The 26,094-nt window shown below is 42.0% G+C and overlaps 1 protein-coding gene and 1 long non-coding RNA gene across 4 annotated transcripts; one reads left to right on the top strand and one right to left on the bottom strand.

Moving 5' to 3' along the window:
* The first annotated feature begins 7,544 nt into the window (after nucleotides 1-7,544).
* tfr2 (transferrin receptor 2) lies at nucleotides 7,545-23,506 on the top strand. 3 transcript variants are annotated; one of them, XM_028010562.1, is made up of 19 exons: nucleotides 7,571-7,669; nucleotides 8,271-8,509; nucleotides 8,585-8,620; nucleotides 8,694-8,853; nucleotides 8,928-9,108; nucleotides 9,178-9,318; nucleotides 15,656-15,764; nucleotides 15,829-16,071; nucleotides 16,198-16,337; nucleotides 16,415-16,587; nucleotides 16,655-16,774; nucleotides 16,874-16,956; nucleotides 17,027-17,090; nucleotides 17,163-17,230; nucleotides 18,083-18,153; nucleotides 18,237-18,321; nucleotides 18,452-18,676; nucleotides 18,765-18,905; nucleotides 23,157-23,506. In XM_028010562.1, the coding sequence occupies exons 2-19, from the start codon at nucleotides 8,345-8,347 to the stop codon at nucleotides 23,418-23,420; spliced, it is 2,469 nt and encodes an 822-aa protein (XP_027866363.1). In that variant the 5' UTR covers nucleotides 7,571-7,669; nucleotides 8,271-8,344; the 3' UTR covers nucleotides 23,421-23,506. The 3 variants fall into 3 exon arrangements, with proteins under 3 accessions (XP_027866365.1, XP_027866363.1, XP_027866364.1); XM_028010563.1 differs by having other exon boundaries at nucleotides 18,765-18,945; nucleotides 23,157-23,398; XM_028010564.1 differs by lacking the exon at nucleotides 8,271-8,509 and having other exon boundaries at nucleotides 7,545-7,669.
* LOC114140673 (uncharacterized) lies at nucleotides 23,349-25,287 on the bottom strand. The gene is made up of 4 exons (XR_003594624.1): nucleotides 24,573-25,287; nucleotides 24,256-24,277; nucleotides 24,098-24,120; nucleotides 23,349-23,429 (listed from the first exon to the last, which is right to left on the bottom strand). It is a non-coding gene; the product is annotated as an uncharacterized LOC114140673 (long non-coding RNA).
* Between the last annotated feature and the right edge of the window lie 807 nt (nucleotides 25,288-26,094).

The following is a 26,094-nucleotide window of genomic DNA, read 5'->3' as shown; positions in this document are numbered from 1 at the left end:
TTTTAATTTACTGTTGGGCCTTGATGTCACTTGAGTGATTCATTTTAAAGATAACTTTATTTATTGTTACTGTTAAACTATAATCTCCAACATGGGGAAGTGGGATGAGCTCGGATTTTCTTGACAATATATATATATATATATATATATATATATATAAATATATAACTAGGCCTGTCACGATAGCAAATTTTGCTCAGTGATTAATTGTCTCAAAAATTATTGCGATAAACGATAATATTGTTTGAAGACCTTTTTACACTGATTTAATGGAAATGATGTAATAATGATGTGATTTCCTGCCAAAGATAGATACACTTTATTTTCAAAAGAATATTTAACACTGGAGCTGATAAACAAAATAAACAAAACAACCAAAAACAAAATGGATTCTCAGTCTCCATTAACAAAAAACTCACTTGGAAATAAAAACTAAACAACATAAAGCCAAAGTGGAAATAAATACTGCATTCAACCAAAAGACTGCAGATTATGAAGTCTGTATATTATGTTGCCCTTCAGTAATAATTAGATTTAAATAGAGAAGATGGGCACATCGACTACCTGATGCAATAGTTCACACTACATGATTTTTTGCTCCTATTTTTCCTCTTACAACAATCTTAGAAAGTTGGTCTTTCTAAGATTGTGTGGTGTGTTACGGTAGATCGTCGTTGCCGCTCCGATCTAAATCAGGGGTTTTTCCCCGACTGGGAGCTTTAACGCAGCCTGTTGAATGTGACAGGCAGCCAATCAGAAAGCTGGATTCCCTTCCTGCTTTCTGAGGGGAAATTAAGGAGGGGAATCCCAAACAGCTGACACGGAGCAACCCGAAGTCCAGCGGACATTGGAGATGATATGTGGAAACAACATTAATGTTTATTCAACATGCAAAGAATATAGAAATGACAAGAGGAGGAGTTGGAGCTAAATTGCTACTGCAGTTGATAAAACCGGTAACTTTTCAGCTGTTCTTCGTTAACGTGACTAAATAGGTTCTAATGATTTTCATTCAGTCAGGACTTTACTCTGACACTAGCTACAAGCATTGCAGGTAGACTGTAGTAAAGCATTGATTAATGTCTGGTTTTTAAATTAGTTCACTGAACTTGTAGCCATTATTTTGTGCCCATTGTTGGACACCACACGGCAGGACCGAACCGATCGAACCGTTATAACTAGGATTTCTGTCGGCTAATGTGTGATCTGTCAGGTTTTGAAAATGAGCCGACAATCAGCCGACAGCTCTAAGATCCTGTTGTCTGCGCTGGGCTTTACACTAAGGAAATGAGGTCAGAGGTCAGTGGAGAGCACCGGAGTTGAGCCTTTTTTCATTCAGTGTCATTAACAGAAAGAGAAAAAGGCCGGAAGAGACGATAATTAAAATGATGTTGATAGTTTTAATTTATCGTACGATTAATTGATTTATCGTTTATCGTGACAGGCCTATAATATGACTGATAACCAAACAGCCCAGAATAACCTGCAGAGAAACTAAAGGTCAACTCAGAGGTCAAGGTAGATCAGTAACCATGGAGATGAGCTGGTAGATAACTTTCATTGTAAGATTAAAGGTATCATTGCTCCCATTAAAGTGAACCAGTCTCAGTGAATCAGTTGTATTATTTTTGTTCAAAATAAAATGACTCATATTTATATTAAATCTGATACAGAAACCATGTCATGTGTCACTTAAACTACAAATTGCCATTATCAAGCTGTGACACAGGAAGTGACTCTGTAGCTGAAACTGATCTCAGTGCTGCTAACGCTTTAGCCGCATTGTTTACATCAGAGATCAGCTGATTGAGCTGAACATTATAAATATTATAAAATTATAAAGATCAGACCATCAGAAGAAGTTTCTCTGTTCAGCACCAGAGACACAGAGTCAGACGCCCCCTGCTGGAGCAGCTGGGTAACATCTGGGCAGCTGGGCGGAGCCATCTTGGTTTTTTGCTGCAGCAGGTCATGTGACACTAGACACGCCCACTCTGATCTGGTTCAGAGAACCAATCAGAATGAACCTGGTTTACCTTCAGACCAGCCAATCAGAGAGCAGCAGGAGATGATGTCATCAGTTACCAGGTAGAGCAGGTTGGTGGAGGACAGAAGGAGTTACAGTGATTATAATTATTATCCCAGTGATTATAAATCATCTGTAGGACAAAAACTGCTGCTGGAAACATCTGGCTGAACTGGAGACGAACCAATCAGAGGCTCAGCAGGCAGTGAGTCATCATGATGGTATAGATCATCTGTAGGAGAACCAATCAGGATCATCTGGATCTCCTCTGGACCAGATCAGGTCAGGACTCTCTGCTGAGGTTCTGCTGGTTCTGAAGGTCCAACAGCCTGAAGTCTAACAGAGACTTTGAGTCTGTAGAGGTTAAATGGTTAAAACATTATTAATTATTAATGTTCAATAATCTTCTGATCAGAGTTTAGTTATTTTCCCTTTAGGATCAATAAAGTATTTTAAACTGAATCTGAATCATGAATATGGTTTAATGTTGTGACATCATCATGATTATTATGAACAGAGGTCATGTGATCAGTAAAACATGACCTCTGACCTCCAGCTGCTGGAGACAAACAGAATATTATAAACCAGTGAATATTTACTGATATGATGATGAGTTGCTGTTTCTTAATTCTCACCTTGTAAATTTATTTTTTCAACAGATACTTAAACTGTGAGGATCTGATAGGAACCAGAACCAGAACCAGAACCAGAACCAGAGAGGAGCTGAGCTGCTTTGGGTTCGTTTGGATCTACAGGATGAACTGAGTTTAAAAAATGAATGGAAGTCAAAGGAAAGAACCTGGAGACAGGGAGACGAGTCTGACGCTCAAACTGAAACACCAATCAGGAAAACAGCTGCTGATGACTCATCAGTTGCTAGGAGACAACTGTTAGAGTTGACCAGATCAGGAGCGCCCCCTGCTGGGAGGTTCTAGATCAGGGGTGTCAAACTCAGTTTCACCAAGGGCCACTTCAGCATATTGACCACCTTCAACGGGCCACATTGACGGTATAAATCAGGAATGCCCAAGTGCAGTCCTCCAGACTGCAACTTTTAGATGCGTCCCTGCTAAAACATTCCCCAGACAACAAGTTGACTTCCCTCATTAGCAGCAACTCAGTTCTGTAGAGGCCTATGAATGAGTCAATGATCCAGGTGTGTTAGAGAAAGAACGAGTCTAAAGTTGCAGAGTGATAGGTCTGGAAAACTAGACTTGGGCAACCCTAGCATAAATGTATGAAAATACAATGTTAAAATAAACTAGAAAATTTCGGAAGAAATTTAGCCGGGGCCTGCCAAGGCGCGCCCGTCGGTTCGGGCCCGGCGTCGTCTCGCTACAAATCGGCGTCGACGCTAAAGAACGCCGCAACGTAATCAGTGGCACGCGGAGAACCGCAAGAACGTTAAGCGAGGCGGACGCGCACCATTCAGTATGATTTAAAATGTTGTCAAGGCTTTTATTTTGGAAGTTTTGTTAAGCTTTATTTCAAAGGGCCAAACTAATCCCATGAATAACAGTCATTGGATAAAATCAGTTATATAATGCTCACAACACAAGTAGTTGATGTAAAAATATTAAAGGCTTTTATTTTGAAATTATTATTATGCTTCATTTTAAAGTTCCAAACTAATCCCATGTGTAACAGTTACTGAGTTAAATCAGTTCTATACAGCCCATAGCAGCAAGTAGTTCTAAAGGCCAGTTCAGTCCTGATCTGTTTCAACTGAGGGTTCCACTATAGTTAGAACTACAGTGATGCGTATTTGTAGTCCTAATCAGCAGCCAATAGGCTCTTGAGTTCCGTTGCTATGGTAAATAAGTTTCACACCAAGGTGTGAAATGTCAGTGAGACAGCCTGAGACAGCCTAGAAAATCCTGTCGCATCACTTTGCTCTGAAGCACCGTGACAGAAAACCGTACGATCTAGATAAATTTCGAAAACATTTTACCGGAGCAGACATGCGTATCAATGTCAGGACCGATTTTGATACTAATCGTGCGATATTTGTGGGCGTGATGGCGATTTCAAAATTATTTTGGGCTCAAAAAGGTCTCTTGATTTCTCACTCTAGCCGAGATCGGCTGTCACTCTAATTTTAGGAAAAATGAGAAACTTTGGGTCGCTTAGAGACAAATTGTGGACAAACCGTAACTGGTATTGACGAGCCGTCTTCACTTTCGAAGAGATCACAGACGTATCTACAAAATGAAATTTGAATGGCATTTCTAGGTGAATTTGCGACGACACAGAAAATCCTCAAAAATAGGGTATTTCCAGGATTTTTCCCATTGACTTATAATGGGTTTTTTTTCATAGTTTATTGCGAATTATGTCGCCACGTTAAGCCCAAATCCCACCAAAAGTAATAGCTCCAATGGCGTGAATTTTCTGCACGTTTTGATACCTCATTTGTAGGTGTGCACCCAGCGGTATGAGCCGCATTAACGGTTACGGAAGAAAAATAAAGAATATTAAAGAGACACTTTCTTGGGAGAATAGCAATAGGTTCCTGCCATTGCTTTGCATGGCAGGCCCCAATTAAACACCTCATATTGTTAAATAACTGATTTTATGTGTTCAAGTTTTAAATATTACATTTGAGTTTGCATGGATGTAAAATTACTGCTCAGTTTAAAAATTACAATATTTAAATCAGTGTTTAAAGATAAGCAGACAAAGAATAAAAACAAGTTTTGATATTAATTCTCAACTTCATTCACAAAACTTGTTCGTTATTTATTACACAACGAACATGTATTTCACATAAGAACCAAACAATTAGGTGATGTTGCCTGTCCTTGAACACAGAGCTGATCCTCTTCACCATGTCACCAACTCCTCCTCATTGTAATAAACACAAAACAAGCAAAATCAATAAACTATATACATATTCCAGTATACTGAGTTTTGGTTTTACATTCATTCTATTTAAATTTAGTTTGTTTGTGCTTACCAATGTTTTCTGGCCAGATGTCTGGCACCGTTTTCCCCTGGTCAGTTCGTCCATGTCTGGTTTTAGTTCTATTCTCTGTGGCGATCCGCAAAACGGCGTGTAGGTTTTCGTCAGTAATGAGCGATCTGTGCTTGGTCTTGTTTAAATTCATTATTGAAAACATCTGTTCGCACAGATAGGTGCTTCCAAACATGGACAAAACACAGGAGCTGCATGGAGTCGAAGCTGTGGCATCAAACCAGGGGGCAGGAGACGGTAAAAGTCCTGGATTGAAACATCAGGGAGCTTCGCTCTCAGGCCACTGAAGCTCAACTAACTCCATCTGAAGGTGAGCAACACTGCAGACATCGGCGGTGAAAGGATTGGCAAAGATGTCAAAACCAGAGTGTTGCGATTTAAAGTCAGAAAAGTGCAGATCAAACTCGTTTATTAACAGAGTTAGTTTGGTAATTAACCGAGGGCATGAACAAGCACCGGGAGACGAGGCCCAGATGATCTGACAAGCAGGTTTTGTTCCACCTGGAACTTCCACAGGTTGAGTTTGCGGTGGAAAGCTGTGATCATGTCGGACTTTGTGTGATGACTTGTTTACGTCCTTGTAGTTTCTGATTTAGCTGAGCAAGATGTTCGGTGACGTCACATAACATAGCAAAGTCACACAGCCATTTTGGATCGGACAGTTCAGACAAGGGTTTTCCTTTGTTCTTCATGAAAAGATCGATTTCTTCTCAAAGTTCAAAAAATCGTTTAAGGACTTTGCTCCTACTCAGCCACCTTACTTCTGTATGGTGCGGCATATCTTCATGCTCTGAACCCACTTCCTGCTAGAACAGCTGAAACTGACGGTGATTCAGGGTTAGGGTAACCCTAACCCTGCCCGAATAAAGTTGACTGTTTTCATGACAGTGGTCATCACATTATCCAGCTCCAGAACCTTTCCACACAGAGCTTCCTGATGGATAATGCAATGATACGTGATCAGCGGCGTCTGATTGTTGCTTTTTTTCCTTCATTAGTCCAACCAAGCCTGTTTTTCCTCCACACATCGCAGGAGGTGTAGTTGGTCCCACCAACCTTTCACATGGAAATTTATTTTTACTGACAAACTTCTCCACTGCATCAAAAATGTCCCGGCTGGTTGTGGTTCCATGCGGCGCCACTAGATCCAGGAGATCCTCGGTTACAGACAGGTCTGGCTTCACTCCTCTAATAAAAATGGACCAATGGGCTGTGGACACCTGGTCTGTGCTTTCATCCACAGCTAATGAAAAAGCTGGACAGCTGCCCATTTCTGCCAGCTGTGTCGCTATATTTCCGGTTATTTCCTTAACTCGTTCCGCGATGGTATTTCTTGACAAACTGACATTTTGGAAAGTCTGTACTTTGTCGGGACGCACCTGCTCACACACCTTTAGCATACACTGCTTCAAACATTCACCCTCCGAAAAAGATTTTGAAGCTCAGGTGATTTCTTCAGCCACAATAAAGCTTGTTTTCACCGCTGCATCATTTTTGGCTGTGGCTTTTGTAAACAATTTCTGCTGCAATTTCAATCTGCCTTTTAAATCTTCTGCAATTTTTTGTTTTTCTTGAAGGCTAAATTTGGCTTAGCTCCGTGTTTGGTTTCAAGTATATTGTATTCTTTCAGGACGGACAAACAGGTATTTGTTTTCCCATCGTTCATTTAACAGTCTTCCTTGAAAATCGATTTTTCTTTTCTTAGACATTTAGCTTGTTAGCTTGTCGATGTTTTAGTTTTATTCGCTGGGAAAATGAATAATCAACTTGAGGTGACTCTGCTGCCCTCTAGTGGCGAGAAGTCGTAATGTTGGCTGGTAACAATCGGAAGGCATTATGGGAGATGTAGTTTGTAGTCAATTCGTGCTCAAAACCTGTTTTAAGTCAATCAATGGCCTGTAAAACGGTGGTGGGGGAGAGGGCCACATAAAATGACGTAGCGGGCCACATGTGGCCCGCGGGCCTTGAGTTTGACACATGTGATCTAGAGGATCTTTTTATGTGTTAAACTTTAAATGTTTCACAGATTAAAGTTTCAGTTTTTCTCAGACAGGAGACCCAGCTCAGTTTATTGATTTTTATAGAAAAACTCATCAAGATTAAAATGATCTTAATGAGTTTTTATCAAATATCATTTCAGACAAATAATAAACCAAACAGAACCAGTTCAACTGGAACCTGGTTCAGAACATTTAGGAGGTGAACTATGAACATGAACCAGTTCATTCTGAACTGAACTGAGTTTAGAACTGGTTCTGGTTCAGGAGGAACTGGACCAGAACAGACGGTTTATTAGAGTCAGTAGAACCTGAGAACTAAAACCTGATGAGAACCAACAGAACCTCAGACCAGAACCGGTCCATTACAGAACTGATTCATGTTTTAGTTCTTGGACCCAGCAGAACTCCTCCTCTGGTTCTGGTTCTGTAGAATAGATCCCATGTCCAGTCAGAACCGTTCCTGTTCAGACTCCAGAACCTCAGTATGGACCCGGTCCGCCTCTGTTTACTGATCTGTTAATAAAGTTAGCTGATCAAACACCCTGCTGACCTTTGACCTTCTGAGCAGCCAATCACAGCAGGCTGAGCCGGGTCGCCCTGCAGAACTCAGCCCGACCCGAACAGAGCAGGTCTGGTTCTGATCAGGAAGCAGCCGGGTCCAATCTGAAGGTAAGAACCGACTGAGACGTTTCTGTTAAAACAGGTGGAGAATTTCTCCCCCTGCTGGTCAGGAGGAGGAACTGCTGCTGCTCAGATCTGGACCAGAACCAGAACCAGTCAGACTGGACCCTGACAGTCTGATGACTGGTTCTGCTGTGGTTCTGTAGACACAGAGCTGAACTGGATCAGAACCGTCCAGGACGGATTATGATAATCCTAAATTCTACCAGATAATCTGAACCTAAACAGATTATTGGGTCATTAAGACCAACTGGACAGAACCAGCAGAACCAGAACCAGGTCTCAGTCTGATGGTCAGTTTGTCTAATGATCAATAATCAATATCAGTTTCTCTAGTACAGGTTACATTAACCTGGTGACCTTATGACCTTTGACCTCCTGCTGACAGAATATTAAATAATCAATGATTATTGATCTGATATAAAGACCATCAGCTGATGGATCAGAACCACCTGGACTGGGTCCAGATCATCAGAAACTCCTCAGGCTGAAGCTGCAGTGCTCAGCCAATCAGGGCTCAGCTTCAGGATGATGTCATCATGAAGACGGAGAGATGAAATCTCCTGTCCTGAACTTTGACCTCATCCAGGTGACCAGGTGGTTCTCCATGTCCAATCAGAGGACAGACAGGTGTTACCTTGACAGACTGGACCAGGTGTCTCCATGAGGGAACCAGAACCAGAACCAGAACCAGATGGAGACCAGCAGGTTCTGGTTCAGATCCGACCCACAGCATGCCTGAGCCTCCACCTACAGAACCAGCTGCAGACTGAGACAGAATCATGGTTGACCTTTGACCCCTCCATGATTCACCTGACAGTCCACCAGGTGAATCATAAAGGTTGACCTTTGACCTCCTGGTCAGGATGACCTGGGTTCACTGTTCTGTTCTCCTCCCTGCAGTGCATCATGGGAACTCTGACGGCTCACCTGACTCAGGTAACTCCCTGCAGAGCATAGCCCCGCCCCCTCTGTCCTGTAACCATGGTAACAGCTCTCTCTCTCTCTCTAGTCTGATGAAGAGGAGGAAGCTGCAGCTCAGAGGGAGGAGCTTAGTCTGGAGGAGGCGGGGCCTGTCAGTGACGTCACAGGGTGGCTGCTATGGCGTCTCCATGGTAACAGTAGAGGCTGCATGTTGCTAGGTGTGTGTGGGGGCGTGGCCTTCACTGCAGGTAAGATCAGACAGATCACCTGGTCAGAACAACACCTGGTCTGGTCATGTGACTGACATGTTGTCCTCTACCAGCGTTCCTATTGGCCCTCGCTGTGCTCAGGGGGCGGGGCCTCTGCTCCCAGGAGGCGGGGCCACAACAGCCTGGGGGCGGGGCTAACCGACCTTTAGACGGAGGGGCGGAGCTTTACCTGGGGGAGCTGAGGGAGATGATGAGGAGGCTGCTGCAGGACGAAGATCTGCTCAGCACCGTCAGGTAGACACGGTTACCATGGAAACAGCAGGTCGGCCAGCCCTGCCCTCTGATTGGCTGTCTCCGTTCCAGCCGGGTCAGCAGAGCGGATCATCCTCCCGGTTCTTCAGAGGGAACGGTTCTGGCCTCAGAGGTTCTGGGTCGGTTCAGGAAGCTGCAGATGGATCACACCTGGACCGAGTCGCTGTTCGCCACGCTGCAGGTACCTGACAGGTGAGACAGAGAGAGGGGGGGGTCTGTCTGCCCAGCAGAACCGGTCAGATCCAGTTCCTCTACCAGGTTTATCTCATCATGTTGCTGACTTTATGACCCACTGGATCAGAACCGACTGACTTTGACTAGACAGAACATTTTCCTGTTCAAAGACAGAAACAATCAGAACCAACAGGATGAGTTTCAGTTCAGGTTCCCTGAAGGCTCAGAGACTGAAGCCGGACCCAAAAGGACAGACTGAAGCCTTTACACTCCTCAAACCCAGAACCAGAACCTCACAGAACCGGTCCAGTCCAGTAGAAACTCTTACAGAATAAATCAATAACTTTCTGGTTCCTCTTCATCTTTCCATGAAACAAAATTCATTTTTTCTAAGTTAGAACAGAAAATATTCACAAGTTTAAAGTTTTTACCACAACAGACTCCAGAACCAACCCTCTGGATTTGGTACGGTTGCCATGGTGACAGGACATCCCTTCAGGTTCTAGATGGACCCACTAACTGATCAGGCCGGTCCGGATCACTGAGGTTCTCCTGATGGTTGAAGGTTCATGAAGTCCTGCAATGTTAGAAAAACATTCCAGGACTTTTCCAAGACTCTCCATGACCTTCAGTATGATTTTCCAGGACCTGGTGCAACAGGTTCATAAAGAAAAGTTTATGAATGAAAGATCGACCCACCAAGCTGAACTCTAGAGAACATGAAGGGTTTGGGTCAATAATCCTAAATCTACGCAGAGAGGAAGGAAACATGACAGAATGTGGAAATGAATCAAAACTAAACTTTAAATCCTGTTAATTTATAAATCACTGAACGGATCAGAACCTTCTGCTGTCGTCATAGCAACCTTCCACACCCCTCAGGTTCTGGTTCTGCTCTGCATCAGAACCAGAACCAAACAAGAAGAAGCAGCTTTCAGCTTCTATGCACCACAGATCTGGAACAAACTTACAGAAAACTGTAAAACAGCTGAAACACTGAGATCCTCTAAATATGAACTAAAAACCAGCTGTTAGAGTTTTATTTGAAACGTAATCAATAATCAATTTAATGATGAAACTTGACTTTATGTCATGTTTTATTGTTGGTTCTGTTTTATGTTTTTATGATGTAAATCTTTGAAATGTTTTGCTGCTGAAATGTTTTATACAAATTAAACTTCATTAATATTGACGTCTGAATCATATGATGATGATGATGTCATAAACAAAAACATGTTAGCAGTGATGCAAACACCAGATTATACATGTATGTAGAGCTAAAGGTTCAGAACAGACACAGTGAAACTCCTCCAGTCTTTAACTGGATCCCAGTTCATCCAGTTCATCCAGTTCATGTTCAGGTCAAAGTTCAGCTGCTTTGTGTTTTCAGCCTCATGATGTTGAACCTGGTTATCATGATCAGGCTTTAGATTAAATCTAGTTAGATTATTAGCAGGATTCAGAGCCGTGATGCTAAACATGTTTAGTTTCAGTAAAACTATGAATCTGAATGAGGATCATTTAGATCAACTGGTTACTGTTTAGGTCCAGTAACAATAAGGAAGAAACATCCAGTCTGTGCTGCGATTTATCTAAAACTGAGATTCATCCACTAAACATCCACAGACACAGGAAGTCCTTGAAGCCACATCCTGTTATAAATATCAGTCTGGCTGCTCTAGAGTCATAAATGACTTTTTGTCATAAATGTTTATTTATTCTCTGTGTCTCAGATGGTGGAAATCAGGTTCATAGGGATATAAATATAAAGTTAATCACATTTCATCTGCAGTGGTAAACTATCCCTTAAATACTGATCATATTTTAACTATTAAAATTATTTATTGTAAATCATCCAATGAACATTTTCTCCAATAAATCTGATGTGTTCAGTTAGAAATTATGTTATATTTATTATAGTAGATAATAAGATAGAGAATCTGAGGAGGTTCTGTCTGGTCCGTCTCCATGGAGATAAAAACCTGCAGCTGGTCTGAACCAGAACCAGAACCAGAACCAGGCAACTCAGGTTCTGATTTTACAGTGTCATTTCCACACTGTAAAAAAACACGTAGATTTTACAGTAAAACGCCGGCAGGCAGCAAAGAGTTTCCATATTAACATAATTACAGATAAAACATTTTTCTTTGCTCAGCTGTTGTTCTTTTTTCAGTTAAATCTGGTTACAATGTTTACAATGTTTCACTGTAAAATAAAATGTCTAAACAAACTAAAATAAACAAGAAAATGACTTTTAAAATTCACTTTGTGAAACAAAAACATTTTTCCTGTAAAAAACCAAAAATAATAAAATACACTTTTATTCTGTAAAATTTCCTATGAAAAAAATGTTTTGCAGTTTATTAGTAATAATAATAATCATAAATAGTAATTTCAGAAAAACAAATTTATCAGGAACTTTAATCAAAGAGTTTACCTGATAAAATATGATCACAATTTGCTGGTTATTTCAGAATAAATTATTAATATCCTCATTTCATGAATATAATTAATTTTTACATGTTGAGTTATTGGGGCTGCACAGTGGCGCAGTTGGTAGCACTGTTGCCTTGCAGCAAGAAGGTCCTGGGTTCGATTCCCGGCCGGGGTCTTTCTGCATGGAGTTTGCATGTTCTCCCTGTGCATGTGTGGGTTCTCTCCGGGTACTCCGGCTTCCTCCCACAGTCCAAAACCATGACTGTCAGGTTAATTGGTCTATCTAAATTCTCCCTAGGTGTGTGTGTGTGTGTGAATGGTTGTTTGTCCTGTATGTCTTTGTGTTGCCCTGCGACGGACTGGCGACCTGTCCAGGGTGTACCCCGCCTCCCGCCTGGAACGTAGCTGGAGATGGGCACCAGCAACCCTCCCGACCCCATTAGGGACAAGGGTGAACAGACAATGGATGGATGGATGGATGTTGAGTTATTTTTGTCAGATATTAAACCTTTTTCTCTTAGTTGCATTCATTTATTAAAACATAGAAATGTAACACTAATATCCACCTTTCATTCCAGAAAGTATTTTATTTACTATCTTTAAAGTTGTAAACATCAAATATTAACATTTTCACTGTCAGACAAAATTGTTTGACATATTTTACATCAACTGTGGCAAATAATTCACTTCCTGTAACTTTGAGAACTTTATTGGTGCTGTTCTCTATAAAAATACTAAAATATGATCAATGTTTCTTTTTTGAAATATGCAAATGAAGTTATAAAAAATAAACATTTGTTCTATTTCAATTAAATCTGAATTAAAGGAATAATTTTACCTCAACTTTTTTTTAAATAAAATTAACTGTGCAGTAAAGTTAAACTACATCTTCATATAATAAAAGAAAAACCTTTACAGAAATATTTTGGTTCATAAAATGCCAGCTATATATTTTATATTTTACACCATTAGATGATCACATTTTAAATACTGTATGAAAACTAATCTAAGAAACTTCTGTAACAGTGAAGCAAAATATTGAACAGACATTTTCACAAAGCTTATTTATGAAAATATGATTTGTGAATCTGACTTTCACAAACAAACTTCAGATTAGTATAAATTTGAAGTTTGTTAAAATCTTTCTGCTGATATTCAGAAGTTTAATAAACTGATTGAACAATTAAAACATCCAGAGTTTGTGACTCACTGAGGATCTGGGCTGGACTGAGGAAACTTTCTTCTTCTTGGGTTGAACGTTGATCTCTGAGGATTTATGGAAAATAAACACCTTTATGGAGAAAATTAACAACCTAAGATGGAATATGAAACTGAGAAACTGGATAATTACAAATAGAATAAAAACAGAAATGAACTCCAGAATCAACCGTTGCTCCTCAGGATGATGAACATTAAAGACGTCAACATCAGGAAGAGCTGAAGGCGGCGATGAGGTCACTGATCAGATTGTTACCATAGCAACAGTCTGATCCTCAACCTGAGCATAAAATAAAAATAATAATTCAAACTTTTACTGAGGGATCAATGTCAGTTATTTACACCAATAAAGATACATGAACAATCTGGAAGATGGATCCTGACAATATTAAGAACATAAAAATACTTGATAAAGTTATTAATATTAAGAAAAATATGACAGAAAACAAAATGGAAAGTTTGAGTGAAAGGAGGCGAGCGATCAACGCTGAGGTAAAGCAGCACAAGGCGCCAGCTGATTGGTCCACAGGCTGCCAACTTTAAATACATAAACTATAAATCTATCGATTATAAACATATTCTTTAGGAATAAATCTGGTATGTTACTGAAATGCTCAGAGCAACACGCTCGCAATCCGGCTTAAAAAAAATAAAATTAAGTGATTTTTTAAAAAAACTTTTATTTTCCTAAAAACATAAACAAACAACGCTTAGCCTGGCGGGGGCTAGGAAAGCATGGCGGGCTGCCAGGCTTATAATACACTGAGAGAAACCCTGGCATGATAGACAGAATGGACCAGGAGAGGAACTGTAGACCCATCAGAACCTAAAGAACCAGAAATCAAAGTCTCTTCATCCTCAATCATCTCTGATATGGTACAGAACATTTAGTTATGATGATTAAGTTTCTTATTGTGCTTTTAATGGATTGTTATGGTTTGATCATTTGCTTATTTAATAACAGTATCAGGAAACTATAATAAAGGAAAAATGATGTTTTCTTTGTTGCCTGTTGTACATACAGTGTGTGATTCAGGTCCAGTTCAGGTGTTTCATTTGCAGTTTAACATTTGAAACGTCACTCAGTGCTGTAATTTGGAAAAATAAAATAGTTCACTTCATCTCCTGAGGCTGATGAAGTGAACTATTTAGAGGCTGGTTAGAGTATTTGGGTTACTCTAACCAACAAATATGAATAGAGGGTAGACCTGTGTTCATACATAGAGGTCAGTTAGGCCTCTATGTATGAGTGATTGCTTTATGGATCACTTTTTAAAGACAGAAAACACTGACACAGAATATTGTCCATCACTGCAGTTCCACCCCATGACAGCAGGCGGCGTCACATTTAAAAACACAAGATTTATTGCGAGGCAGTCTGTGATGAAACATATAACCTTCCAGGAACTAAACCGATTCTCCATATATGTTGAATAATACATCTTAGAAATGACACAGCTGTGAGGTTAGCTAAGTTAAAACTAGCCTGGGATCAGAAAAGGCAGATAAATCCAGGCCACATTTTACCCAGAGCATTAAAACGAAGCTACATTTATAGGACGGGTTACATTAAGCCACATGTTTCTGAAACATTCACGGCCAGAAACTGATTTTAATCTAACTGGTTAACTTTTAATGCTAAAGCTAATGTGACTTAGCATTTGCACCTTCGCTGTCTACAACACAGAGCTGTTAATAAATAAGAAAATTTATATTATTTGATTATTTTCTTACCAAAGTAACTGAAGACCAGGTTTGGTTGAGGTTAAGTCCTAGAAAACAGGAACAACTTGGTAAAAGTGAAGATTATTGATGACGTAGTTTAAAGCGAAACTTATATGGCGCTGCATGACGTCATCTGCTCTGACGGAGCGCGCTGATTGGCCCATTTCAAATCAGGCGCCTTAATGTGAAGATGCTCCAGATAAGATAATGTTAAAATCATTCAGTTTTATTGTTTAAAAATATATACAAAATATTATTTAAGTATGAATGAATAGGAAAAACATCAGATTATTATTTTAATGCTTTTGGGATCATAAGATATATTTGAATCAATAATGTAGGCAGCTAGCTGAAGGCCTGACAGCTAGCTGCCTGTAGCTCATGAATTTATGAGCTATACAGAATATATATTTAATAGCTGCACACCTTGTTCTTTATAAACAAAATAATCCAAAAGAGAAGAAAAATATGCTTTAATAAAAATCACCAAACAGGAGGAAGCTGATAAAACCTGAAAAGATCAAATCAAGATTCTGAGTAAAGTGCTTTATGTTTCTTGACTAAAAAATGAATAATGTGAAAAATATTTCACAAATCACAATGTCATATGACAGCATGTATTCATCACCAGTTCAGTTCAATTAAAACTTGGATATTTTTCAACAAATAAAGGTAAAAATCACAACTTTTGACCGTTATAAACTTTACAACATTTTTCTGATAAAGAAAACACTGAGAGAGAGCTTTATGGTAGCATAAAAAAACTTTTATGAGAAAAAATCTACAAATTACTGTTTCAAAATATTAATTTATTTACAGCAACTTCATGTCAAATCAACATTTTTAAATTATTTCCTAGCTTACGTTTTATTCCTGCCACAATTTTACTGTTTAACATCGTTAAATATATGGATATTTTTTACAGTGCAGTCTTCCCAGCATGTTACTGGTCTATACTGGTCTCCTGTCCCTCCAGGTCCCTCACCAGTTCCCTCCACCTGGTGGATTCTGCAGGTCGGGTTTCTGAACAGATTCCTCTGAACCCGTCTGATTACTGTCCCTACAGCGCCACAGGAAACTACACGGTAGGTGGACAGGAAGTGCTGGTCTCCATGGCAACCACAGACCCACTCACCTGTCCGTCCACAGGGGGGCGTGGTCTACGCCCACTACGGCCGTCCAGAGGACTTCAACTGGCTGAGGAGCGTCGGCGTGTCGGCGGCCGGTCACCTGGTGGTGATGCGGGTCGGGGGCGGAGTCAGCTTTGCCGAGAAGGTCCGGTTGGCTGAGAGGAACGGAGGGGGCGGAGCTCTGATCTACCCTGACCCCGCCGACCTGCCGCAGGACCCCCGGCGCCTCGGACTGAACGCTCACACCGCCGTGTCTGAACATGTAACAGAGAGAGAAACTTGAGGATCACCTGATCACACCTGAGACTCACCTTAGACAACCTGAGATAAACCTGAACTAACCTTAGACTCACCTGAGCTGCTGACCAATCAGCTTCTCTCCCTGTAGGTCCACCTGGGCTCAGGTGACCCCTTCACCCCCGGCTTCCCCTCCTTCAATCTGTCCCGGTTCCCTCCCATCCCGTCCTCCGGCCTCCCGCTGATCCCGGCGCTGCCAATCACCGCTACTGTAGCCGCCAAGCTGCTCAGGTAGGACACGCCCCTCAGTTAGGCCCCGCCCCCTCAGGTGTTCAGCTGCTACCTGTCTGCCCTCCTCTCTCCCTCAGCCAGCTGTCGGGTCCTCCCTGTCCGCCATCTTGGAGAGGGCGGCTGCCGTACGTCCGCTGCGTTCTCGGTCCGGACTTCGGTTCTGGTCGGAGAGTCCGGCTGTCGGTCCAGAACCTGATGACTCCGGTTCTGCTCAACAACATCTTCTCCTCCCTGGAGGGCCGAGAGCCAGGTACGCTCTGACATCATCACACCGCCAGGTGAAGCCTCCAGGTGTAAACCAGTGACCTCTGACCCAGACCAGTACGTCATACTGGGAGCCCAGAGAGACTCTCTGGGTCCAGGAGCCGTGAAGTCTGGAGTCGGAACCGCCGTCCTGCTGGAGCTGGCCAGAACCTTCACCGCCATGGTGAAGAACGGTAAGGCTCACCTGGACAGGTGAACTTCCTGTTTCCTTCCTGTCTCTGACTCACCTGGACAGGTGAACTTCCTGTTCTTGTTCCTGCTGATGCTTCCAGGTTTCAGTCCGCGGCGCAGTCTGCTTTTCGTCAGCTGGGATGCCGGAGACTTCGGGAACGTCGGAGCGACGGAATGGCTCGAGGTTTTTCCCAGAATCCCTTTCTACCTGCTGCTGACCTGAACTCTACCTGACTGTGACCTCTGACCCCCAGGGTTACCTGTCCATGCTGCACCTAAAAGCCGTGGCCTACTTCAGTCTGGATCAGGCCATCATGGGTAACTGAGCCAATCAGAGGGCTTGGTGTTCCTCTCAGCCAATCAGAGGTAACAGGATCTGTTGTTCACCAGGTGATGATCACCTGTCGGCCTCCACCAGTCCTCTGCTGGTCGACCTGCTGGACGCGGCCATCAGACAGGTGAACAGGAAACGGTTCCTCTGGTTCAGACTGTAGAGTTTAAAATGTTTAAATTTAAAAACCAGAGACATGATGATAATCATCTCAGCTCTAACAGGTTTGGTTTTACAGTGTTTGGTGTTCAAACACATGAACTGATTTCAATCTCCCAAAACTTTAATTCAATCAATATCAGTATCAATCAATAATTAACTTTATTTATGGTAAATTGTCCTCATTAAACACAAGAAACAACAAATTCAGAGAAAACCAACCTGATGCTGATATTTTTTTTAAGTCCACCAGACTCTCTGGTCTGTCATGGCCGCAGTTTTATCAACGTGTTGTGGATTCCTCTCCGTGTTTTTCTTCCATTCATCTGAATTCTCCTTCATCCAAAGGAAACATTTTGATATCTGGTCTGGAGCCATTTAATAATCGTCCTTAAGATCCTCAGAAAGAGGAAACTGGTAGAAACAGCATCAACATCTCACCATGTGAACCAGGATTTAAAGGTTTACAGATGAAACACAGAGATCCACAGGGATCCACAGGGATCTGTACCTGGACTCCTTCAACTCTTGATCTGTTCAGATCAGAAATGTTAGTTTGATTCCTCAGTATAATTCAGGTCCAAGTCCTCCAGAAAGTTGGGCCAAATGAACATCTTGTTACTCGGCTTCAGCAGATCTGAGCTGGTGCTGCTGAGAGGATTCAGGTATTTGACTGATTTGCAGCAGAGATGCAGCTAAAAGTTGCAGGATGGCAGCTCTAGAGCAGTTATCCACCCCTGATCTATAATAACCCTGTAATAATGTTGGATGTAGTTCCACATCCAGCCAGCAGGTGTCGCCTGTTCCTGGGTTTCTGCAGGTGGAGCATCCTAAACATGCAGGTCAGACCATCTACAGCCAGGCTGAGAGAGATGGAGGCAGCTGGAGGATGTGAGGAACCAATCAGAGCTCTAGTCCTCTAGACAAGATGGCCGACAGGCTAGCTACAGGCTAACTGCTGCGTCTCTCCTCAGCATGAAACCACTCTACCTGAACAGCGGCGCCTACAGCTTCACTGCGTTTGCTGGAGTTCCTGCCATGGAGCTGAGGTTCACTGAGGTAAGGTTCTGTAACGAACGGCTTGGACCCAGAAAGGCCCGGTTCTGGTCAATCAGAACAATAATGGCTGTCAGGTCATTGAACCATAGAGCTAGAGCCAGCAGAACCTGGTCTGTCTCTCGTCCTCCAGGACAGACCCTATCCGTTCCTCAACACGCCGCTGGACACCGTCCCTCGCCTCCAGGAGGTGCTGGGGGGTCGTCTGGGGGTCACTGGGCGGAGCCTGGCGGAGCTGGTGGGGGAGATGGTGCTGCGACTGGTCCATGACCACATCCTGCCTCTACGCATCACTTCCTACGCTCAGACGGTGCTGCAGTTCAGTGCTCACCTCAACAAGCACTCAGCTGAGCTGCAGGTAGGACAGGTAGAGGACAGGTGGGGTCCATCAGCTGGTCTCTCAGCTGGTCTCCTAGCCAGTCTCTGTCCTCTCTGTCCTCTGTCAGTCCAGAGGCGTCTCTCCTCAGTGGCTCTTCAGCGCCAGAGGAGATTACAGCCGGGCAGCAGAGACTCTGCAGAGAGCCATCGACTACAGCGACCTGCACGACCTGAACACCGCCCGGCTCTACAACACCAGGATCATGAAGGTAAAAACATCATGGAGGGAAAAATACCAGCAGCATGAAGGTAACTGTTAAAGCATGCTCTCATCTTAACTTGTCTTTGAGTTATTCTGAGTTGTGTTCATGTTTTCTCATTTGTTTTGAAAGGCTCTAAGTTGTTCTGTCACTTCCTGTTTAGCGTTATCTATGTGCATGTTGTACTGCAGTTGTCCACTAGGGGCACTGAGAGGAAGTTATTTTTGTAGGCAGCTCAGTTCTGAAGCAGAAGAAGTTGAACCTACGGTGGCCCTGAGGTGCAAACCACTTCAACAAATTCAAAACTGCTACCTTAACAAAATAGAAGAGGTATGTTCCAGTGTGAGACCTGAGAAATCGCTGATTGGACAATAGGCATGAATATGTTTACTATACTAGCCAGTTTAATACTGCACTAGTTAAGCGTTGCTGCTTAGTTATGATGCACTGAGTGGTTAATGTTGTTGATCGTGTGTAAAGTTAATCCCAAATATCTTCTTGTCCAAATTACAAATTTGTTCCAGTCAGATGAACCATTTGTGAACAAATCCATTTATTCCATGATACACGGCCACATTGTTAACAATGACTTCACCACAGAGGTCAAAAACTTGTATGACCTTCAACACCTGTCAACTACCTGTCACCTGGAGGCCACAGCCCCATCTAGTGACCAAAAACCAAAACTACACATATTTGGCTCCAATTGTACAGTACAAAGTGGAGCCACTGCCTTTACCTTTCACAGGTAAGAATTAAAAATAATAATAATAAGGTAAATTTACGAGCATAACTTCTTAACTTTGTGGCCAGTTCTGTGCATTTCCGTAAACAAACGTCTAAACAACAAAAAAATATTTCCTTTGTAACTAAATAGGCCCAGTTAACTACTCTGATTATTTTCTTAGCTTAGCTAATGTTTTTTATACTGTGTAGTTTTTCTAAAGAGGGAGAGGCCACGAGAAACCTGTAACGGTGCTTTTGCCGTTTGTTTATTGTCGCCATGGTTACCTAGAAGTTGGCAGACAAGTCACTGTTTGTGGTCAAACATGGTTACTTTGAGGTACGTCAGTTGTCTGTAAGATGTTTCTTATAATTTATGTAGATTAAAATAATTTGTTTGATAAAACAGACAAAGTCCATGAATCCAGAGAGCAGCGCATAAAGATAGGACATAAAGATCAGACTCTGTTTCACAGATCATGTCCACAATGTCTGTGTTTACAATATTCACCCCATTGTTACCAACTATTAAGGAAGTATTTTTTATTAAAACTTTGAACAAAACGTTTGGCTCGTCTCTTCCTTAACACAGCCGGGTTCTTCTCGGCGAGCAGCGGCCAGCTGTAAAACGAAACTAACAAGGCGTGTTGACGTCACAGCTCACAGAGTTTAATTCATAAACAAAGCAATGAAGAACAAAGCTGCAGAGATACAGAGATATGCATTTTTCTCACAAAATAACAACAGACAAGGAGAGACAAAAACAAACACGAAACACACAGACAGACAAAGGCGCCCATGTGGAGAAAAAGATGGAAAAAACTCTCTCTCTTTCTCTTTACACTTCGTCTTAAACAAAAGAGGTGTTTCCGTATTTTAATTTATGCAACAAAGGCGTTCCGTAGTTTAACCAATCAGAGAGCCACCTTGGAAAAACGTAAACCTTCCCCTAAGTTTTAATGACAAAACTCAAGAGTCATTTTAGTTGTTAAAGTTATAAGTTAATTTCACAAAACCTATTTTACTCCTTTGGACTCAGCATCTCCCAAGATTTGAATCTTTGCCTTATCACGAACAATATTTAAAAGGTGTATCCGAAATTAAACATAGATGTTTCCCAGATTCGAAATCTGTGATCCACTCCAGATGCAGCTCAGAGCCCCTGGGAAACCCCCAACCTTCGACCTCTAGGCAGGGGAAGATATTATTTATGGCCTGCTAATTTAACGCCTTTCAAGAGAATAGTGTTTTGTGGCTGCTCTAAGTTACAGCCCTGCCAGGAGAATGTTTATCTCTGCTTAACATTTGTCCAAATAGGAATGTTTATCTCTTAAACGCACATGGCATGAGATTAGCCATATTAAACACTCACCAATATCCATATTTCCTTAACACAACTCACCGACTTTTTTACTATAGCGACATTTCAGACAAAAAAATATATAAATTAAAATCAAAATCAGCAGGTCAGGCTTTTTAAATATCGGTAACCAGGCATCGGCCAGAAAACTGCAATCGGTGCAGCTCTACTTAAGATGGAACATATACACACATATTCATGACATTCTTTAATTTCTCTTAAGCGTTACTCCAATAGTTAAAAATGTAATTTATACCAGGTGAGTCTTTCTCCCCTGAGAATGTGGACCGGTACCGGTACCGGACTGATTCTGAGCCTTCAAATGATTTTAACAGAAGTTTCTCATAACTTAGAAGTTGATGTAAAAATAATGTTTTTAGCCACTAAATGATTTTGCTCAGCAGCAAACAACATAGAGCAGCTCATCATGTAGCAGCTTGTAGCCTGACGGAAAAACATTTAGCTAACAATGTCAAACATTGACAAGTTTTAATTATTCTTATTAAAAACGGTTTGAAGCCAAAATAGCTCAGAAACATCCAGAGCCACCATGAGAATCAACACATTTAAAGTTTAAACTCTAGCATAAATGTTTACTGCTGAACTGGACCGGTCCAGGTCGCTATCAAGCTAATGTTCTGTTAGCAGCTTTACTAATCTTTTTTAAAAACATTACCAAGGCTCATTAAAACAAACATTTGTCTTGGCTTGTTTTATTCTTCCTCTTTCTTTTCTCCTTTTTTGAAACATAGTTTTGCTAACTTAACTTCTGACCGGAGCTTTGGACCTTTGGATGTTCTGACTGGCAGCTAATGGTACCAGGGAAGAGTGCGGTACCTACCGCGGCCACCAGGGGGCCCAGGACCAATTTATTCTTTTTTTTTTATCCATAAAATAATTTCTACATACATTATCAAATATATATTATTGTTAAAACTGATCATTCATAGTGAAATTGTGTGTTTTTGATATTATAATGACATTAAATTATTACTAAAAAAAATCAGCTCCACTGAGGAGGCCCCTTGGTGGCCCTGGGTTCCTCAGCAGCTGCTTAGTTTGCTTATGCCTTGGAGAAAACCCATTTTGGCCGCTTGTATCCGCGATCTCGTTCTTTCGGTCATGACCCAAAGCTCATGACCATAGATGAGGGTGGGAACGTAGATCAACCGGTAAATCGAGAGCTTCGCTTTTTGGCTCAGCTCTCTCTTCACCACGACGGACTGGTACAGCGCCCGCTTGACGGCAGACGCTGCGCCAATCCGCCTGTCGATCTCCCGCTCCCTTCTTCCCCCATTCGTGAACAAGATCCCGAGATACTTGAACTCCTCCACTTGGGGCAGGACACCCCCCCTGACCCAAAGAAGGCACTCTACCCTTTTCCGGCTCAAGACCATGATGGCCTGGGATTTGGAGGCACTGATCCTCATCCTGGCCGCTTCACACTCAGCTGCGAACCGCTCCAGCGAGAGCTGCAGATCACGATCTGATGAAGCCAAAAGGACCACATCATCTGCAAAAAGCAGAGACGAGATCCTAAGGCCACCAAATCTGATCCCCTCAACACCCTGGCCAAGCTAGGACATAAAATAATATCTTACTTTACATATGAATGCTTGTCTTTCTAAGTAACTATCCAATAAAACATCTGAAAATACAATTTAAACGATGGATCGTTACCTGTTAGAAACTCGGCGCTGCAAACTCTGGCGTTGTTAGTTTTCACACCTCCTGTTTTTAGCTGTACATTGTTGATCCACTTTTCTTCTCTTTTTTCAGTAAGTTTTTTAAAATTAACTCCTTTGTGACCGACTACCTTAGAAACACGAAAACAACGTTTATCTTTCTCTGTATTAGAACGGCTGGAACAACCGTACAGGACTCAGACTTTAGGCTTTTTGATGCTGGATCAGCAGAAATAAATGGGCTGCATTTACTTCCTGCCCTCCATCTGCACTGTGTCGCCTCGGTGCTGCTTCGTCTGAAACCCAGAAATAAAGTTCATCAGCTCTGATGAAAGGCTGTGGTTCATTATGAACATGAGAACTGAAAACTCATCATATCAGTCGATACCCAGACAGAAGGACCCAGCATGAAGACATCAGCATCATAAAGTTTATCAGAGGTTCATCACAACAGACAGATCTATGACCTCTGACCTTTCCCCCTGCCTCCAGGTGGAGTACTACTTCCTGTCTCAGTACGTGTCGGCGATGGAGACACCGTTCCGTCATGTGATCCATGGGCGGGGCAACCACACACTGAGCGCGCTCACTGAGCATCTGACCCTGCTGACCTCTGACCCCGGACGCTTCGACGAGAACCGCTTCAGACGGCAGCTGGCTCTGTTCACCTGGACGCTACAGGGGGCGGCCAACGCTCTGAATGGAGACGTGTGGAGCATCCGGCACACACACACCTACACACACACTAATACATAACACACACACCTACACACACACTAATACATAACACACACACCTACACACACACTAATACATAACACACACACACCTACACACACAAATAGAGACACAACACACACACACCTACACACACCCCTACATAACACACACCTACACACACACTAATACATAACACACACCCCTACATAACACACACACCTACACACACACTAATACATAACACACACCCCTACATAACACACACCTACACACACAAATAGAGACACAACACACACACACCTACACACACCCCTACATAACACACACCTACACACACACTAATACATAACACACACCCCTACATAACACACACCTACACACACAAATAGAGACACAACACACACACACCTACACACACCCCTACATAACACACACCTACACACACACTAATACATAACACACACCCCTACATAACACACACACCTACACACACACTAATACATAACACACACCCCTACATAACACACACCTACACACACAAATAGAGACACAACACACACACACCTACACACACCCCTACATAACACACACCTACACACACACTAATACATAACACACACCCCTACATAACACACACCTACACACACAAATAGAGACACAACACACACACACCTACACACACCCCTACATAACACACACACACCTACACACACACTAATACATAACACACACACACCTACACACACAAATAGAGACACAACACACACACACCTACACACACCCCTACATAACACACACACCTACACACACACTAATACATAACACACACCCCTACATAACACACACCTACACACACAAATAGAGACACAACACACACACACCTACACACACCCCTACATAACACACACCTACACACACACTAATGCATAACACACACACACCTACACACACAAATAGAGACACAACACACACACGCACACACAGATGAATGCCACTCATCCAGCCATGTTTGCTCTTCTGTCTTTGGGTTTTTCCTTTGACCTCCATTCATTTCTAGAACCAGAAGTCAAATCACGTCTTGGTCCTGAACTGAACCCCCAACACAAAAACAGCTTTTTGCCCTCATGGGGTTCAGGCTTCAGTTCCCACAAAGTATTAAATACATGGTTCACACACACACACACACACGCACACACACACACAGTGTGAACAGTGGTGACCTGCTCGCTCTGGATCATCTCGTCCATCATTCAGTCTTTAGTATCTCTGAGGATCAACAGGTTCAATGAAAACCAAGAAGATCTGCTGGTTTCTGCTGATTAAATATTCATGATATTCTCCAGATACATAAATAAATTTCTGTATCATACAGTGAAATTAATTTTAGGTTCATGTTGGTGTGAAGTTGTTCTGTTTTAAAACATTAAAGTTTGTGACTGAAATCTCCTGAGTCAACAGAAAACAACCAGAATATAAAAATAATAAAAGTTCATGAAGCTGCAGTGAAAAATAAAACTGAATAATCAAAGAATTTTTGGATTAAAACGATCCAGAGTTCTGATGGGAACTAAAGATGTAGATTGAGACGATGAGGCGTTTTGCTCCAATGTGTTGCCATGACAACCTGAGCAGAGCTAGTGTTATAGCTAGTGTTAGCACAGCTACTGTTAGCACAGCTAGTGTTAGCATAGCTGATGTCTTTACTGAACCAGAACCAAGAAACATTTCAGAGGAAAAACCTGATGGATCAACGATGGACAGACAGACGGCTGGAGTCCATCATCTGAGAGCAACAGAACTGAAGGAATAAGAATCATGAAGAACAACTTTAAAAGTTCTGGAAGGATGGATGGATGGACAGATTAATATATGGATGGATGGATGGATGGATGGATGGACAGATTAATATATGGATGGATGGATGGATGGATGGACAGATTAATATATGGATGGATGGATGGATGGATGGACAGATTAATATATTGATGGATAGATGGATGGACAGATTAATATATGGATGGATGGATGGATGGATGGACAGATTAATATATGGATGGATGGATGGATGGACAGATTAATATATGGATGGATGGATGGATGGATGGATGGACAGATTAATATATGGATGGATGGATGGATGGATGGACAGATTAATATATTGATGGATGGATGGATGGATGGATGGACAGATTAATATATTGATGGATGGATGGATGGATGGATGGACAGATTAATATATTGATGGATGGATGGATGGATGGATGGACAGATTAATATATTGATGGATGGATGGACATGAAATCATTTTAATAAATCATCAGACCCAGAATCCTTAAAGAACATCCGGATCAGAACCACAGAAGAAGATCTAATAAAAACGGAAGGAAAACATGGAGGAACCGATGACGTCACAGCGTAGGTGTAATGATTATATCTGCCAGCAGGGGGAGACAAGTTTACATCTGCCAGGTGTTTAAAGTTCAAATGGTTCAGATGGTTAGAGGCTGGGTTCTGATGGTTCTATCAGCACTGAGTTGGAGCCAACATTCAGTTTTATAAGGAATTTATTTAAATATTTGAATTTCATTAATAACTAATTTTTCTGTTTTTACAAGAAGCTTTGAGACCAGCAGCCTCCTCTGGTCCAGGTGTGTCCAGGTGTGTCTCTGTTGTCCAGGTGTGTGTATAGAGTCTCTCCCTCCTCTTCCAT

The sequence above is a fragment of the Xiphophorus couchianus genome, chromosome 24 (genome assembly GCF_001444195.1).
Source record: "Xiphophorus couchianus chromosome 24, X_couchianus-1.0, whole genome shotgun sequence".
Classification (NCBI taxonomy): domain Eukaryota; kingdom Metazoa; phylum Chordata; class Actinopteri; order Cyprinodontiformes; family Poeciliidae; genus Xiphophorus; species Xiphophorus couchianus.
This window is presented reverse-complemented; position numbering and strand designations above follow the sequence as displayed.